The sequence below is a fragment of the Pipra filicauda genome, unplaced genomic scaffold, assembly GCF_003945595.2.
Source record: "Pipra filicauda isolate LSUMZ 115617 unplaced genomic scaffold, ASM394559v2 scaffold39_size4671491_pilon, whole genome shotgun sequence".
In the NCBI taxonomy this organism is placed as follows: Eukaryota; Metazoa; Chordata; class Aves; order Passeriformes; family Pipridae; genus Pipra; species Pipra filicauda.
This window is the reverse complement of record NW_024104531.1, coordinates 4,618,408-4,636,887: the sequence shown is the minus strand read 5'-3', so window position 1 is coordinate 4,636,887 and position 18,480 is coordinate 4,618,408. Positions and strand designations below refer to the sequence as shown.

Here is an 18,480-nt window from a genome sequence, read left to right as displayed (position 1 = left end):
CTGGGGCCTTCAATTCAAGAATTGAGGTTGAGGTGCTGGAGCAGGTCTGGAAAAGGGCAACGAAGCTGGTGAAGGGTCTGGAGTACAATTCTGATGAGGAGCAGCTGAGGGAGCTGGAGTTGTTTAGCTTGGAGAAGAGGAGGCTCGAGGGGGACCTTATCGCTCTCTAAACTCCCTGAAAGGAGGTTGTAGCCAGGTGGGGGTCGGCCTCTTCTCCCAGGCAACAAGAAACAGGATGAGAGCACACAGTCTTAAGCTGTGCCAGGGGAGGTTCAGGTTGGACATTAGGAAGAATGTCTTCACAGTAACAGTGAGTAGGCGTTGGGGTGGGCTGCCTAGGGAGGCGGTGGAGTCACCGACCCTGGAGCTGTTTAAGGAAAGACTGGACGTGGCACTCGGAGACATGGTCTCGTTGACAAGGTGGTGTTCGGTCATCGGTGGGACTCGATGATCTCAGAGGTCTTTTCCAACCTAACTGACTCCGTGATTCTGTGATTCAGAGCGGGGCAGTCCCGCGACGATGGGGCTGCCCGAGGACCAGCGCGGCCCGGCCCGGCCCCGCTCCCGGGCCTCCCGCTGTCCCCGCGGCCGGCAGGGGGTGCGCGCGGCGGGCGGGCGCGGCGCTCTGTCCCCACCGGCGCCGCCGGTCCGTCCGCTCCGCGCGGCCCCGCCCCCCGCGCTCACACCACCCGCCCGCCCGGCGCTGCGTCAGCCCGGCAAGATGGAGACCGCCGAGGAAGGTATCGCGATCGCCCGGTGCCGCGACCCCCCGGGCGGGGGCTCTGCCGGGGCAGCCTCCCTCCAAGGGCGGAGGGCCGGGGCAGGGAGGGTGTCGCTGGGCCCGCTGGGCGGGCGGGGGGCTGTCAGCGCCCGAGGGAGTTTTTGCGTCCCGGGGCTGCAGGTGCCCGGGCCCCACTCCCCGCCGGGCCGGGCCCGCGGGGTTCGGGCCGGGCCGGGCCGGGGCAGGGGAGCCAGTGCGTGAGGCGGCGCGCGCGGCGCCCCTTACATAACACCGGGGATCGCGGGGGGAGGGAAGGGGAGGCGGTGCTGTGGGAACACCGGGAGCGGGGCTGGGATGGGCCGCACCGGGGCACCTGGACACCGGGGCCCGCCGGAGGCTGCGGTTTTGCTCGGGGAAAGTGGGGGCTCGGGGGCGTAAAGCGGCGGCAGGCGGGGTGCGCACGCTGGGGCGGGGAGAGCACTGCCCCGAGCCCCCTCCGGGCCGCCGAGCCTGTCCCACCCTGCCTGTAACCCAGCGGAGCTTAAATGTACGCTCTCGGCCGCATAGCGATAGCAGCTGCTGCTCCTTGTGCAAGGTTAACTTTGTTGTGTGTGCTGGAAAATCTGTTCGAAAAAATTGAAATATGCAGGAGCTGGCATGTTTCTCTGTCTCTTTTACGGTAGACTGATACTTAGTAAGTTCTTTTTAAAAAAGAAGCTGTCAAAGAGATCATCGTCATGTTTTTGGGGGGATTGGTTTTTTTTTTTTTAATGTGTAGTTTCTATTTTTAAGGGGTTTTCCATTTTTAAGGGCTTTACTTGAGATCAAATGTGGATATGTTTTGTCAGCACTTTTGCTCTGCTCGGATAATCACAGAAATCGTTAGGGTTGGAAGGGACCTCTGGAAATAATCTACTCCAACTCCCCTGCCAAGGCTGGGTCACCTAGAGCAGGTTACACAGGAACGCCTCCAGGTGCGTTTTGAATGTCTCCAGAGAGTGAGAGGGAGTACAATGAGGGACTACTTAGTTCAGGATGATACTGGAGAACTTCCATAAAGCAGGACCTCATATTGTAGCACAAACAAAAATAAATAAAGGATGTGTGTTGTGCTGTGTTTATTGCAGTATTAGAGCTTTGTTTGTCATCTTAAGCAATAGGGACAAACACATATTGCAGTATCAAGGCAGTTCCAAGGAAAGCGTTTTGTGTCTTGGCTTTTGTTGCTTTGGCATCATTTTGAATGTAGCTTTTTGCCTGGTGTCACTTGATTTTCCAGCTTGAGAGGATTAAAAAGAAAAAAAAAAAGGTAGAAAAACATGAAACACTGGACGGAATAAGACAGCACCTTTTTAGTAATGTCCCTTGGAATGTGCTGTAGACATCTTTAATACTCATGAACACTGATGGTTTATCAAAATATTAGTGGCTTTAAAATCTAACATTTAAAACTGCTTGCTGCAACTCTGTAGAGCAATAGTCACACTGATGAAATTAACAAAGTGAACTGATCACTTGGCCAGAAAACTTGGATTTCCACAGTCTTGGAAGTGGATACTGAGAAACGACCAGCCGATTTTGCACCACTCCAGCAGTTGGTAAATCTGTCTCAGTGGACTTAATTCAAACAGCATAGTTGATAATTTGTTAGAGGCTGTTACCAGTGGTAGACTTTGATCATACCTGACTTAAGTAGGTGAACAGCAAGACCAGGAAGAGAAAGAAAAGCGGGTTGTTAGTTACATCTTAAGGCATTGTCTTCTTTAACTAAACCTTTGTGTTAAATTCTACACTTAGAATTTGGACTTTTCTGAGGTTTTTTTATGTATAAACACACATACATATGCAGGCTTAGATATTATATTGTGGTCTTGCCAATGTTACCTTCAAAAGCTCTGTGTAGTAGTGTGAAAGTAACTTGTCTATATACTCACTTTCTATAAATACCACTAGAATGTTACTTCTTCTACAGTTTCAAACCTCAGTTCCCACTATTAGACCTTCATGCCACTTGTCAGAACACCAAAGAGGCTTCCCAAGGTTAGAAAGCTTTAAACACCACCAGCAGCAGCAAAGACTGCGTTAGTGCCTTAAGGAAGAGAAAATCCATGCTCTAATAACGTGTGCCTCAGCTTCTGCTACGCAGTGTCAGATGGACTTTCCTAGCTATTGATAGTCTGATAACAATATTGTGGTCATTGTGGTACTGATGGGTTTCGTGCTTGGCTGAATTGTCTTGTAGAGTTAGCAAACTGAACTGGATGGTGAGAGCTCAGATAAGAGAGGCAGTTTAGGGTCATAATGTCAGACCTAAGTGGGAGCTACTTCACCTCAGGATGAATCTAAGAGTTGCTTCTCTGTAGCACTCAAAAGCACCAGATACCATGTTTTGCTGATGAGAGGTAATTCTGGTTCTTTCTAGTTAAATCAGTTTGTTGCTGAATAAAATAATCTTCACTTTTCAGTATTCCAGTGTTGAAATCCAGAGAGGTGATAGGCATAGACTCATTCTCAGGGGGAACGGGAAGGAACTGTATTATTCAAGGTCATTTTTTCCAAGACACGTGCATGAAGAACAGGATGCGCAGTGTGTGTACACATAGAAAAATAGTGACTATTGCACGGTGGAATTCCCTCTGAACACAGCAGAGGTCATAAGGTGCATAGCTTTACATGTTGACCCTCAGTGGGGTTTATTGATTTGAAGCTATTGGCTGCTTAGCAGCCCAGACCAATACACTCATAATATGTTAATTTGGAGTTATAAAACAAGTAGAAATATCTCGAAATTCTCATAGCCTTTGAAAAAATAAAATTTAGGTTTAACTTATTTTAGTAAACTGACAAAGGCAATCCTTTCTCAAATACAGAATTCATTTGCTTTCAGTAATGCAAATTATGTTTTTTCCCAACAGTTTTCAGAATAAGTGAACAGTTGGCTGTGAGAGTCAACAGGCCATTAATGAGCAGATTCAGAGAGCAATGGGCATCTTTCAGGGAACAGCATTCTTTTAACTTGTTTTCATGCCAGAGAGTATCCTTAAAGCATTGGTTTCACATTCTGTCTCCTGTGCTGGTCGTAGCGCTCGTCCGATGCTTTGTGAGGCCAATCTAGTGTACAAAGTTGTCAACTTGCTGTAATGGAACAGCTCTGTTGGAAAGAATGCAGGAGGAGGTGGGCATGCCACAGCGAGTGGGTAGAGCTCGCCTGTTAGCTGAAGAGACCTGTCCTGTGCAGCCATCTGGAAATGCTCTCTGTGGTAAAAGAATCATTTGTTAGGTGAAGTAGTAGTTCTGGTCATTCTTATCAGCAGAGAAACAAGGGACTCTTGATGTTTGCAGTGATAAGTCGTTGCTCAATACGGCTGTGACAGAAGTGCTCTTTATGTCTCTTTGTGGCATCACTGATGTGATATTGAATACCTCTTTCTGTTAGTTGTAGGGTTTTGTGCTGCATGAGTGAATTCAATCAAATATCACTTTTATAGATAGGAAATTGTGTGGGGTTTTTTCCTTTTGAATCACTTGAATTCTTATGCTTTATGTGTAGAAACTGTTCTAATACTGCGTAAACTATGTTTATGGTCATATTGTGACCTCTTTATTAGAAAAAATAATTTAATTTTTGGTATCTTTTGGAACTTTATGTAGAAAAGCATTAACTTTTGAAGATTTCGACCAAGAACAAAGATAGGTGACTCAGACTTGAAATTGCACATTTGCAGTATTCCTACATCAGTACTTTCAATTGGTATTTTTCTGACAATGATCTCTGGTATGTATGTGTTATACTCTTGCAGGTTTGTGGGGTGGTGGTTGATACAGAAAAAATTAACAAAAGAGAAAATCCTAAGCTCACATATTCTATAAAAATGGGCATTTTATGTTCATTTCCTGAATAGAAATAAAGGGAGGAGTAAAGGGAAGATACCATGAATCTATCGATAAGCAGATTAAATACTTGATTTTTATTTCTATTTAATCACGTGGCTGACTGAATGGTATTAAAATAAATATCTGTTCTTTAGAGGGAGGGATTTATGCTCACTTCTTTGTCCACAAAACATCTCGCAACCTTTAGCTGTAAGAAAACATCAAAAATAGGGAATGAAGAAGGTGCAGGACCTATTGAAATGTTACAGTAATTATGAAATAGAAAATGTCTTTTCTCTGTGACTAGACAGTAGACTGCTAAATGGTTGGCTTTATTCAACTTGGGTAGCAAACTCACAAAATACCTATGTCTATTATGATGGGTTTTTTTCCTTTTAATCAAGAGCACCAAAGAAACATCCACGTTAGGTTCAATAGTAGCAAATGACTTGTATAAGTAATTGTTGGACATTATTAAATCTCTTCTGCTAAGCGTATGTTTAACTTGTTCAAAATTCAAATTGAATTTTTCCGTTTCTAAGTCTCCACTTTCAGGAAGATTATCCTTAACAGTTTTTATGTTGTTTTAACAATAACTTTTTAGGCAAAAAAACACCTCCTCCTGTAGTTTAACTGTGTCTGTTCTCTGGAAATCTTGAAGATATTGTAAGACGTGTCTTGAGTTTTTATAACGTGATCAAGCGAGTAACATTCTTGTTTTTTCTGTTCATCTCTTGGTCTTTGTCTTGCGTCTGATGAAATCTGTCTTTTATCCTCTTCCAGTTTATTCTGGCTTCATTTTGCTACATGGCAAAGTTTCTAGAATGTAATTGTGTAATTTGTCTTGTACATTTGAGTTCTTTAAGCAGTAGTGTAATAAGCTTTTTGTCCTTGTCAGCAGATATATGCAGAGTCTGTCGGTCTGAAGGAACTCCTGAGAAACCCCTCTATCATCCATGTGTGTGTACTGGCAGTATTAAATTTATTCATCAGGAATGGTGAGTTCTGTGCCTGTAGCTTTCTTAACTTTTTTTTTCAAATTAAAATACAATAACATGTTTCTAAAAACACTACTTGCAGAGTCTTCAGGTTAACTAGTAAGAAAAATCCAGTTTTCAATGGAAATGTGTTAGGGGTTTTGATGTTTTTTACATAATGATTCATAACAATTCACAAAAAATTATTAATTATATACAGAAAGAAAGTAGTGATAATTGCTTGTGTTTGGGACTACAGTTCTGATCATATGTCAGCTTTATGAAAACTAAGCAGAAAAATTAGTATGTTGGGGCATTTTCTGCCCACTTATAGCTGTGAATAAAAACAACATCTAAAATCATAGCAAGAAATAAAAATACCCTAGTACTTTTTAGTGGTTTGAGGTGTGTGTTTTATCAGGAAGTGCTGAAATGAAAACTGTAGTTCTAGTCTATAGCACACATTTCCTTTTGATGGTGTTTTAGTAGCCATTCTTTCACAAATACAACAGTTCTAAATCTTAGCTGTGTGCATCTATATGTCATATCTTGAAGTATTAATAAGAACTGGTGTCACTAGTGGGTGTCCATGCCAGAATATCTGCTTTGATCAATAATGTACTTAAAGAATTTACTTTATCATTGATGTAAATTATGTATGTCAGCTTACCTTTTTTACTTTTTCAAACTTCCTTGATGGCCTAAATGGATTTAATGAACATGCTAATTTAAGTCCTGCTTGACAGTACCAATATCCTGACTTATGTTTGAAAACAGAGAATTGGTGTTTTCCTTAGTGGAGGGATAGGGCAGAGAGATATAACATGTGTTAATATGATCACTTTTTATTGCAGCTTAGTTCAGTGGCTTAAACACAGCAGAAAAGAATACTGTGAATTATGTAAGCACAGATTTGCTTTCACACCAAGTAAGTATGTTTTACTGCTCCTATTTTTCAGAATTTCTTTTTCTTTTAGTATGTATGGAGTGATTACTTTTTCATTCAGCATGATAGATCCAAACTTGTGTTTTAACTTCTGTATTCTTGTTTGAATTGCAGTTCTTATGCATATTATTGCATACTGTGTGAAATGTTTAAATAATGGATAATTTGGTTCTTTCATAATCTTGCGTGAGACATAAAAGAAGTATTATTCTGTACCTTTTCTGACAGCCTCAGTCCCATTCTTTTGTTGCCAGCATTACAGAGTATGGCATGTTTTCAGCTTCATTGATAAATTTGAGTGTTTGCAAGCCTGAATGGTAAAGTGAGACCACAGCAAAATTTGAATTTGAACCCCGGTTTTCAGCTACCTTTCAATGATGTACCTGAAACACTCCCTCTTGACTCCTGTCAGTTTCAGGTCAAATGACACTGACAGATAATGTCAGTCAAGATACAGTAACTACCCGGTATTACACTGCCTTTTATGTTAGATACAACTAAATAGGTTAGGCAACTTATGATGAAGAATTACTGTATCTTTACATAGTTCCCAGAGGCTTCTTAATTACATTTTAACTGATTGTAGTAGAAATAGGTGAGGTCCTTTGGCTTGGTGGCAGGCTAGGCTTTTTATTTAGTATTACCAACTTACTGCCTGTTGAACAGGTAGTGGGTTTTATGCTACATTTTTCTCTTTACATTTACCTGTGCTGATTTATTCCTTACAACTGCTGAACTCAGTTCTTCATGTTGAAGATAAGTAATTTATTTTTTTTAAACTAATGAGTATCCTCACTGTAGAAGTTGTCTTGAGTTGGGAAAGATGATGGTTTGACTGTTTCAGGTGTGTACTACAATAAAAATCAAAGCTCCTTTTCAGGGTAGCTGGTCACTCATCCCATCTCCTGCTTCCTTCTCACGTTTTTTTGTGATTTTTGTTTTTTGGTTTTTTCCCTACTAGTTTTGTACTTTGGTAGAGAAAACTGAGGCTAAGGTGGTTTAGTTCATGTATCTTCTTTTCCAAAAATCCCACGGTCTGCCATCCTTCTATATGTTGAAACTCAGTATTTTGCATTTCTGCTAACAATTAATTAAGCACATTAGACCAGCAGTGAAATGTGCAATGTTAAGTCTGTCTTATGAGGATAATAGCATATTTTATGTTGAAATGCTTCAGGTTATTATTTTTAAATACTACAGAGACCTGTATAAGGAATGTAAGACAGAGATCATCTGGTTGCAGGTTTTATTTGTTAAACATTTTTATAAAGGTTTTACATTGGTTCTTTCTGGAAGCTTTGCAAATTAAGAGTGATCCCCAGTTATTAGCCACTTTCAAAATTGCATTCTGCTACCAAGTTCTCTACAGAATTTAGTGTGCAAGACCAGAAAATGGCATTTCGGTGATTTATTAGTTGTTAAGAAGAAAGAAGACTTTCTAGCTTTGTATAGAAAAACCAAACCAAAACCAAAACAAACCACAAAGGTGTATAGTGTTTTCCTTGGGATATAGGAAAAAAGTAGATGAGTCGTTCTAATGAAATACACTTTATACGCGTGTTGCTATTGATAAGAGAAAGCTTAGTCACTGCCCTTATCAACAGAGGTGTTCCTGCAGAAGCTAATCCTTGACTGACACGGCTGTTAGCAGCGCAGCCTGTAATGTAATTGTAGGTTACAGATGTGAGAAAACATAGTTGAGTTACTGTGGCTTAGCAAGTTACCATTTGTCATAGGAGCTTTGACATTGATAGTAAGTGAACCTCTTTCTTCCTCATGCAATAGAGTGCTTCCTCCACATTCAGCCTCTAGGAAAGGGCTCCTTATCCTCCTGTCACACACTTACCACTCCCCTGACTGAGCAGCCTGAGCTGATAATGTGTTCTTCTTGGCTTTCCACATTGCAGAGTGCTTTTTTCATACCAGGCTGCACACGGTGATAGCAACATGTCAGGTCCCCTGCACAGATTCCTCCTGCTTTCTCTACCCAGAGTGTCTTGTTTCATTGTTTCCTTGCAGCCAATGCTTGTGCAGTTACAGTTTCCTTAGTTTGTCTTACCCCTTTCTTTGAGACATAATACGGCTTTCCAGTCTGGAAGCTGGATCTGCCTGTGGGAGCTGGGAAAAAGTCACAGGTGCTGGAGAGAATGATAAGGCAGAAAGGGGATTGATGTATATGCCAGTCATGGCAAGCAAAGTTGGATCTGGCCTATAACCATGCCAGGTGTAACACACTTTCAGATAAGTTAATTCACCATGGGATGTGGTCAGACAAACACATGTATGTAGTTAATATCTGTGCTTCAACATACAGGCACTAAGTTGAGAATAATAGTGCAGGAATACCAGCAACTCCTCTGTTATTGAGCTTGGTTTGCTTGTTAAGGCTGTTGTTGTCATTCTGTCAAAAATGATCCCATGCTAAGTGTAACTTTTGTGTATGAAGTATTCATAAACTATTTTGAGTGCATTTATTCTTTAAGTTGTGATTTCTTTAGTACCTGAACTGCTAGTTCAGTTATTGTTTGGAAGGAAGGAAAAACGAGAAGGTTTAACTTGCATCTTGGCAGGACTACAAAGGAATGGATTTTTCTTTTGAATAATAGCATCATTCTCTAAATGTGTTTGCTCATGTAGGCAAATGACTCGATTTTCGAATGAATGCTTTAAAGCTAAGTTTTTTATGTTTTAAATTTAATTCCTTTTCTGCAGTTCTTCAACTTACGAATTAATACAACTATTAAAAATAAAAAATAGCTTTGGACATTTTTTAATTATGTCAAGGTGGTTGTTCATTTTTAAATCTTAAGTTTTCTTTCTGAGTTTTTAAAGGGCAACTGCTATGTATTCTTTCCCTCCCCACATGTGCTCTCCTTTGTCATGTGCAAGGATGCACTTTTATTGATGTTACACTAAACATTCATAAGCACTGACCCATGAAAGAAGGTACGGCTGTATTTCTCAAGAAAATACAGTTTTCAAAACTTCTCCTTTCTGTAGAAGGTAACCTTAACATAAATATTGTCAAAAATACAAATATGGAAGCAGACTAACCTGATCTTTCGCTAGAGATTGGGATGGGTTCATTTCTCTGCTTCCTGTGCAGCTACATTGCTGGTAAGTGATTGATACAATGTCACAAGCTTAGTTAATACAAAGATCGTAAAAATTAAGGAAGTCCTATGGGCAGGGTGTTCTTCCATTTATGAATTATTATAACCTGACATAAGCTTTTGATTTGTGCATGGAAAGTTACTAATTGAAGGCTTGAATGCACTAGGACCTCACTATTTTTATTGTTCCAGTCCTGGTTTGTTACTGTTCTTCCTTTCTTGTTGTTTGCTGCCTTTGTTCACCTGTAGCTGTTAATATGAAAATTTGTTGGATCAGGAGCACAAATGATTCATGGTTTCCTGTGAATCATTTGGATTGATTGAGTTCCTAAGCTAGCCTACAGCACATTCAGATTCTCCATATTCAATACTTAAAGTTGGGGTTTTTTCAATTAACTCATTAATTTTTAATTAATCCAAGCCTTGATATTTTCTGATCATCTTAAAACCTTCCAGATGAGACTAGCATAGCTATCTTAATGGGAAAGAGTTCATGGTTCATAAATTTTAAGGTAAAGAAAAAGGAGTATCACTCTGACATAATTCAATATTCAATTATATATTTGTAAGCAACTTGTGCAAAAAACATCACTTAATAATTGCATGTTTTCATAGGAACACTTTGAAACTTTTTGATCTTCAATTTTTTTCTTAATCTTTAAGAACTTTGTAATTATGCTGAGTGACCCATTTTGTTGGGTTTATCCATTATCATGTAATTAGGATTTTATTGAAGGATATAATGGGCTGATTTTTTACCTGTTCACTTTGGCAAACTAACACAGTAGTCCATAGCTTTAGCTTTTCTGGAAAGTAATTTGGAAAAACAAACTTCTGAAACAAAATACTATATTCTGGCACAGAATTCAGTGTGTCTTCTGCCAGTTCCAGGGTGCAGAGTATACACACAGTGGAGATTTATATGAATCAATTCATGTGTTTGTTAGACCTGTGGCTTGCATGAGAAGGGGTGGAGTTTTTATCCTTTTACCTTAGCAATCCAGAGCAAAGTCTGCATGTGTCTCAAGGGTGTAAAACACAGAAACATAGAATAGTTTGGGTTGGAAGGGTCTCTTGAAGATCATCTAGTCCAACTTAAAGAATAACTCACAAGCCCTGTTTTATCAAACCCATGCTTTAACCTGTAGCTATTAAATAAATGATTCTTACTTATGAGTTATATGGTGTTACTTCATGGTCAGTGCACAAGAATGACTGCGGTGTCATATAAATTGCTTGCAAGTGTAATAGTAAATAGAAAATCTATGGGTAAGAGGACTGTAAGTGTGGAGATTCTGTGAAGTAGGCTAAATGGCAGTTTTTCCTACGTCGTTTGTGTCAGTGCAATAGCAGATTTTTGTCATGCTATCTGCTTTGGAGAAGTAAAATCAATATTTGTATTCCTGGAAAAGGTAGGCTTACAGGAGGGGAAGGAAGGGTGGAACAAAACACCACCTCCTGAAAGTAGCCAGATACCCAAATTTAGTATTCACAACTTCAGTAACAGCTGCATAGGTGCTACCTGAGTATCCAAAAAGCTTTCTAGTAGTTTTTCTGTGGCCTGTACAGTTCAAAGAAGTCAAACTAGACCTATGAAAAGCTCAGCCAAAGTCTGTTTGAATTTCATGCTGTAATAAAAAAACCTCTATTGTTTTAATTGGTCTCTAGTAGAAAGATTTTTATTTGGAGAAACTCTGGTAAATAATGCAGAAAATTGGTTTCCCAAACTGAGTTAGGAAAGATTAGTGGGATAGGAATTAAGGGATGGAGGAAGGATGAGGAGGACAAGTTGAAAGGGAGTGAAGGGTATGTATGCTGTGGGTCAAAGTCTCAGGCCTCAAAGTGGTAGTGTGGAGTGGATAAAAGGAATGTGGAGAGAAAATGGCAGTAGATGACAGACACAAGTGGGGGGATTAGCAATGGAAATCACTGACAGCAGGCTTCAGTGCTGCAGTGTGCTTGCACACCAGAGTTCCTGTCATGCTAGGAATTCTTGCATTTCACCCACCAGAATGTTGTAGGACGTAGAAGGGCTTTATCTTATAGAAGGGATTTATCTTATCATCATGGTCTAAAGCTTCTAGTGGTAGAAGCTTTATATATTTTGAGGTATGATGCACAGGAAAAGCAACATTCTTCCCCATCCCTACTCCCATCTCCTGAAATCATAAAAAATCATCAAATTGTTAAAATGTGGGTGATATAACTTGTTTTCTGAGTAGTAGCTACATTGTGCTTTTATTTGAATGCTCAGTTGTAATCCTAGAGCCATTAGAAAAGTGAGTATGTAGAACTGCTAACATTTATAGCCACTTTAACTTTACTGAGTTAGGATGACCTTCCTTTTTTACAGTTCCCTGTGTGAGTGATCAGTAATTCCCGAAAGAGGCATTTTCTTTTTTTAATTTCAAGCCCAAGTTAATGTTTTCCGTGTAGTGCTTGTTGCAGTTCCAAAGGGTTGATCAAAATACGTTTTTTGAAAATCAAAAAGATTTCAAAGTATCTGGTGAGTTGTCTTGATTGGTACCATAAATATGTAACAGATACACTGTAAGTAAATATTCTTTTGCACCCTTAACAAAGGTTTCTTGTCTCCTATGGCAGATATTTTCCAGAATGTTTGTTCAGTGTGAACTTGAGAGATCATTACTAAGACTTCAGTTGGCATTTTCTATGGTACCAAATTGTGCACTAAATCTGTTTTAGGAACAAGAAAATTGTAAATTAGTGGGCAGTGTCAAAATATGTTTGTGTCCTGCTTTCAATTTCCTGCTAAGTTGTCACAGGTACGCTTCCCTGGTGTTATATTATTAGTCCTTTCTTTCATGAATCCCAGTTCCCTACCAGCTACCTGGTGAATAAGGAGCTTTGAAATTTAAAACCAGTTATTATTTGTCTAAGGGTTACTCTTTTATTGTTGCTTTGTGTCAAATACAATCCACATCTTGTTGAAATGCACCAGTCTCTCCCCATTCTTTGAGTACTTCTGCCAGTTGATACTGCTTTTCCCTGTTCCTGAGTTCTCTTTACAATACAGAAACTTAGGGGTAGCCCTGGAGAGAAAAGAATTTCTTTCTCCTGTAGAGGCTTCTTCGCTGAGACTAGTAAAAGGATGATTAGGAATGTAGGAAAAGGGGATGCAGGTAGACAGCAGAAAGCAGTATTTCTTCGACTCTTAAAGGATTGCCCATGAGAGGGAAGGAAAACTTTTTTTCTGTTTGTTCTTATAAAAATTGAGTTTCCATATGTAGTTAGAAGTTTATGAGATTTTAAAAAATAGTCCATTACATTAAAGTCTTCAAGTGCAGGTGTTTCCAGCATAACAGACATCCAGGCAGCAACGTCTTTGTGCAACTCCCAACTGTAGTTTATCTTTTTTTTTTATTGAGATCTGTTACTGATAGTGTGCATTACCAATTCTTGGTATACATATGTGTGTAGAAACTAAGAAAATGTAATTAAATTGTTAAGTGTCTTCTAATTGTTTGCAAAAGAAGAAACTTCATCACTGTTTTTCTTGGCTTTTGAGTAGGGATGGGCTTATGCAATATATGTGTTGAATTTAAAAAGTCAAGACAATTTACTATTATGAAAATATCTATACAGGGTGAGAGATTTGCATTTTGCTCTGTAATAGTAATGTTCTGAGAAGAAATCTTGCATGGTATGAAATAAATACCTGTTGAAAGTAAAAGTCATTATGTGTAATTTTCAATCTATGTAGATACTTAATCAGCTCCCTTCAATTTTCCTCTCTGTGTTCTGCTTTTATTTTGCAGGGGTTTTTTTGTGTGTGTGCTGTTGGATAGCAAATGGAAACTAAATTATCTAGCACAAACAAATGGACAGCTTGCAAAATTGCAAATTGCTCTTGTTCCTTGTGCTCTTTCCATGAACTAGGTTTATAAATAATAGACAGAGGTATCTTTGAAGTAGTGTTGGGTGGGAGGGCTACTGCATTTAGAATCTGCTTTTTCATAAGCTTATTTTGAGGTAGTCGGAGTTTACAGCTGATAAATAGAGCTATTAAGAAAACTTTTCTTAAGTCAAAAACTAGCATGGAATTTATTAATTTTCCCATTCCAGTAAATTGTAACATTGTGAAATTTTTTTGTTCTTCGTTTGGAGTCATCTCTTGAGATTCTGTAAAATATGCTTATTGCTCTGGTAAGCTTTTGTCAGATAGAAATATTTTGTAGTTGGCAACACCTTTACATAAATGCTTCCTTAAAGGACAAATGGTTTCATAAGTGCCTTTTCTACACAGTTTATTCCCCAGATATGCCTTCACGGCTTCCAATCCAAGACATCTTTGCTGGACTGGTTACAAGTATTGGCACAGCAATACGATACTGGTTTCATTATACACTTGTGGCCTTTGCATGGTTGGGAGTAGTACCTCTTACTGCATGTAAGTATTAATTTTTTGTACGTAATACTCTTGTACACAGGGAAATAGACCACTTTCTGCAACAAAGTTTTGTGAGACCATTATTGGTTTATTAAAAAAAAAAATTAAAGACATTATTTCACTTATTTTCACTCAGTTCTACCTATTGGACTCTTAAGCCAATAATGCAATGCAGGAAGGTGTTAAGACACAGGAAAAAATGCATGAAAGGGCTTTTAAATTTCTTATTCCAATAAAATGCTTCTTTTCAAGTATCTTTAAAATCTACATGGAAGTTTTTATTTGATGCCAATTATTAATATTAGGATAGAAGAATTGTCCTGTTCTTTCTAATCATCTATAAGGGAAAGTGCAGTATTTATCTTTTTCTATGAAAAGTAAAATTCCTTAGCCATATTACTTAGTAAAACTCTTAAAAAATGTAAACAAAGTCATTAAGTAGTAAAGGAATTTAACAGAAAGGAGAGTGCACATTTAAATTACTGTAGTATCCATTTTGAAATTCACTTTCCAAGTATGGATGGAAAGAGAACTATTGATGTTTCAACAAACTAAAAATATAGAGAAGATGGAGAACGGTAAAAGGGATGTAGTGTTCAGTCAAGGAAATGGTTGAAAGTGCACCTTTACAAACCATAATATACCCATTGAACAAAAGAGCAGGGAGTAGATGCATCTCCCCAGACAGCTTCTCAGTATTTTCTATGCTTTCATTTGTAGCTGGCACAGGCTTAGTTTGAGAATAGTACAATACTGGCATCACCTAATTTTCTGAAGCAGACTATATACACTGATAGCCTCCTTCTTAAATTTATGTGACCAAAGAATCATAGTAAAAAGCTAACATTAACTAGCATCAAGTATTAATCCATAAAACAGTTATTTAAAACAGATAATGAAATGGTGATGATCCATGCTGTATGATATAATACCAGAAGGTTATACAGGTTCAAAATATGTTTGAACAAATTAAGGGGGGGAAAAAAGTCCGTCACGGATTAATTAGCAATGAGATATTATGGCACAGGAACTGAGCTGCTTTGCATGAATCATATGAGAATGTACTGAGGAAGTATCGCTGCAAGTATATTTAACCTATTTCAATATTCTTCCTTAGACTTCCCTTAGTGTGACCATGCTGGAGACAGGTCTAGACAAATCTTGGGTCTAACCTAGTATAGCAATTCTTACACTTTGAATACACACTTTTCAAGAATATGCAGCTAAAATAAATACAGCTTTGTTCCACTGGTTGTATCTGGTCTTGGGTTCTGTTCATTCTCTGAAAGTTGAGATTTTCTGCTTTGCCATAAATTTAGTTGGACATGATGTGAAACAAGGGTACCTGTGGTCCAAATGAGGCTATAACCGAAATCAGATTTATACCAAGCTTCTGTTTATTCACGCAGGTCGTATCTACAAGTGCTTGTTTACTGGCTCTGTGAGCTCACTACTGACACTGCCATTAGATATTCTGTCAACGTAAGTACCTAAACAGTTTGATACAAAGAACTGTTTTAGTAAGATTGCCCTGAAAATGGTTGCTTTGGAACTTGGTGTCCTTTTCTTCCAGTTATGCTTGTTACCTTCTGCCATCTTACCCAAGCAACTGCCTGTTAGTTACCCTTTGCATAACGAAATGCATAGCCAACAGCATTACAGTAGAAATCATTTCACTTTGAAGTTCCATTATTCAGGATTTTTAGAGCTTGAAAACTCACTTTACAAAGTGGGCCCTGGGTAATGGAGATTAGTATTTGATGTAAAGAAAACTTATGCTGCAAAATTACACATAATTAGAAAGATTTATGTCCTACAGTTTCAATCAGATGCCACATAGTAGAATAGTAATAAATGTGTTGCTAATGTCACTTTCTGTTTTCTTTGTTGCATTTTTATACTTTGAATTTAATTTTATCCATTCTGTCTCTTACATGATAGGGATTATTTTTTATCAGATTTTCTTCTAGCTGATACTTGGATTTTTAGTTCTTCAGTCACCATTACATATTGTTACATATTGTCTTTGTCCTTTTAAAATCAATTTTACTTAAATAATCAGTAAACACCAAACAATAGAATTTCAGGCTGGTTCTTATTTTTTCGTTATCTCGAACATGAAGAACTGAAACTCAGTTTGGGTAGAGTCAGTTGCACAGCAAGCAAATTTTGATTGAGTGTTCTATGCGGTTCAGCTAAGTCATCTCAGTTGAGCTGTTTGATTTGAGATCTCAGGTCACGTTACATTTAATTTTTACTAGTGGAGAGAGATGCGTGCTTTGGTCTAATAAGCGTATTTTTCCTGTTATGTCTGTAGTGTAGATTCTGTTTTTATTTTTCTGAGAAGAATCTGAAACAAATGAACTTGAGCACCTCTTCTTTTGTCTGTTACAGGCTAGGGAGAAAATAAAGGACTCAAGCATTTGTCAGATTTTAATGGCCTGTGAAACTGTGCTTTGACATTTATTTCTTTGACAGAGACAATTACAGTAGCCTCTTTTCATTGTGAGTTTCATGTCCCCATGGTATTCACTGTGCTGTGCAGGCACAAGTGTGTGGCTGCAAGGAGAACCAGACTGATGCTTCTTTGGGCATGGTGGAGTACTGGTGTGGCATGTTTCTTACCTATTATTAAAGAGTATACTGTAGTTTTCTGAGTAAATTCTCTGTAGTCAAGTAGTTCAAGGGTGGAAACAAGTGGGAGGAGGTACCTGAAATTAGGGATGAGGATTGCTTAAGATAGTTTAAGTGCCTCTCGTTGCATGAAACCCTAGTTTCAGTTGGCTGGCTGAACTTAGTTTTGCTGCTGCTTTACAGTTATGTATGACCTGATAGATTAGGGTTTTTAAAGTACAGAGATAATATCTAGGGTAAAATACTACCTGAAATGTAGAAAAGTTGAAGGGAAACCCTGCAGTTCCATTTTTCTGGTTAGGGTAGCTCAGCAGATAAAATGCTTCAGTGGACTGGATATAATGCACCTAGCTATTTAAAAAATCCTTTTACTGTATCAAACCATTTACCTAGCGACTATTGTCACTATTTAGTAGCTTTGCTATTCTTAAAGATTGTTTTTCCTGAACTGCTCTTGAAAATTTTCTTCATATTTGGTCAGATCCTGTTTTGGAAGAATATTTATTACAATATTAATTTCACAAACCAAACCAGAGGGAAATAAAACCTTTTCCAAATTAGTGTGTATCCTGGCACTTTAAACCATTTGTACACAGGTACACACAGCCTTCCTAAAATAAACCTTCTTTGAACAGATTTTTTAAAATTAAATTAAAATTATGTCTAGATACTTTTTTCACCTAGACACATAAATAAATTCAGCTTTTTGCACAAATGCCAGTTTATTTGTTAATTTGAACTAGTAGGATCTGTTTGTGATGGTTAACAACGACTGAGTTTAGTTTTACTAGCAAAATATTTTTGTCATTAATGCTTTATTCTTTTCTTTAACAGGGAGAACTTACTGGCTGACTGTTTGCAGGGCTGTTTTGTGGTAACATGCACTCTATGTGCATTTATCAGCCTTGTTTGGTTACGTGAACAGATTGTCCATGGAGGAGCACCACAGTGGTTGGAACAAAATCAACAACAGCCACTCAATGGTGTTGGTCAACAAAATGAGGTAAAACTTAACTGCTCGGTAGTTCATGATAAATTTAGAAAATGTGATTTTGTGATTTAATAAATTACCAGAACCCAGTGATGTTTTACTGGATGGTATCTTTATTTGTTTGTTAGCAGAAGTTGAACATGTGTTTCTGTATAAACATAGTGACACCACTGTTATGTTTTTGAAGTTGTTTGTTTTGTATAACATTGTTTAGGGTCTTATGTCTCTATCTTCACCCTTTTTTTTAAGATAATTTTGTGCATATAAAGCTGAATTCTCAGGCATAGTGAATGAAGAATCAACTTGCTATTATTTTGTCTTTTTCTTAAGTATTTCTGTAGTCTGTGAGTTAACAACTCACTCTTCTCAAACCAGTTGGAAGTTTTGTTGAAACCACTGAAGTTGGAGCTTCCCTGCCCTCCCTCAGCCCCAACACACACATGCACCTCTTTAGTTCTTACAGAAGCCTCTTGGTGGGAGAAGAGATGATATAAGCAATACGTGCATAGGAAGGAAATAATTCTAAATTTTGTTTTCTTTTAATAAATGTCAGGTTTTTTAAAGACAGAGGTAGAAATTCTCATTTTGGTGAGTGGCTCGCTTGGCCTCAAATTATCATCTTCCAAATATAACGATAGTTTTCATAAGAGAGTTCCCCTCTATTGAGCACTGGTGAGACCATATCTGGAGTGTTGTATCCAGTTCTAGGCTCCCCCAGTACAGGAGAACCATGGACATACTGGAGTGAGTGCAGTGAAAACCCAACAAAAATTATGAAAGGACTGCAGCATCTGACATATGATGAGGGGCTGAG

General features: G+C 38.5%; 1 protein-coding gene across 8 annotated transcripts in view; it reads left to right on the top strand.

Annotated features, from left to right (window-relative positions):
• The first annotated feature begins 651 nt into the window (after positions 1-651).
• Positions 652-18,480, top strand: part of MARCHF6 (membrane associated ring-CH-type finger 6) — a 45,857-nt gene continuing 28,028 nt past the window's right edge. For 2 of the 8 annotated variants that reach the window (XM_027724245.2, XM_039385163.1), the window contains exons 1-6: positions 652-740; positions 5,496-5,592; positions 6,426-6,499; positions 13,898-14,041; positions 15,451-15,523; positions 17,510-17,678. In XM_027724245.2, the coding sequence (XP_027580046.1) occupies positions 722-740; positions 5,496-5,592; positions 6,426-6,499; positions 13,898-14,041; positions 15,451-15,523; positions 17,510-17,678 (576 nt within the window). In that variant the 5' untranslated portion in view covers positions 652-721. Of the gene's footprint in view, positions 741-1,163; positions 1,269-1,665; positions 1,696-3,101; positions 3,124-5,492; positions 5,593-6,425; positions 6,500-13,897; positions 14,042-15,450; positions 15,524-17,509; positions 17,679-18,480 lie in introns of those variants that run through there. The other 6 variants (XM_027724244.2, XM_039385162.1, XM_039385166.1 and 3 more) reach the window with 5 other exon arrangements.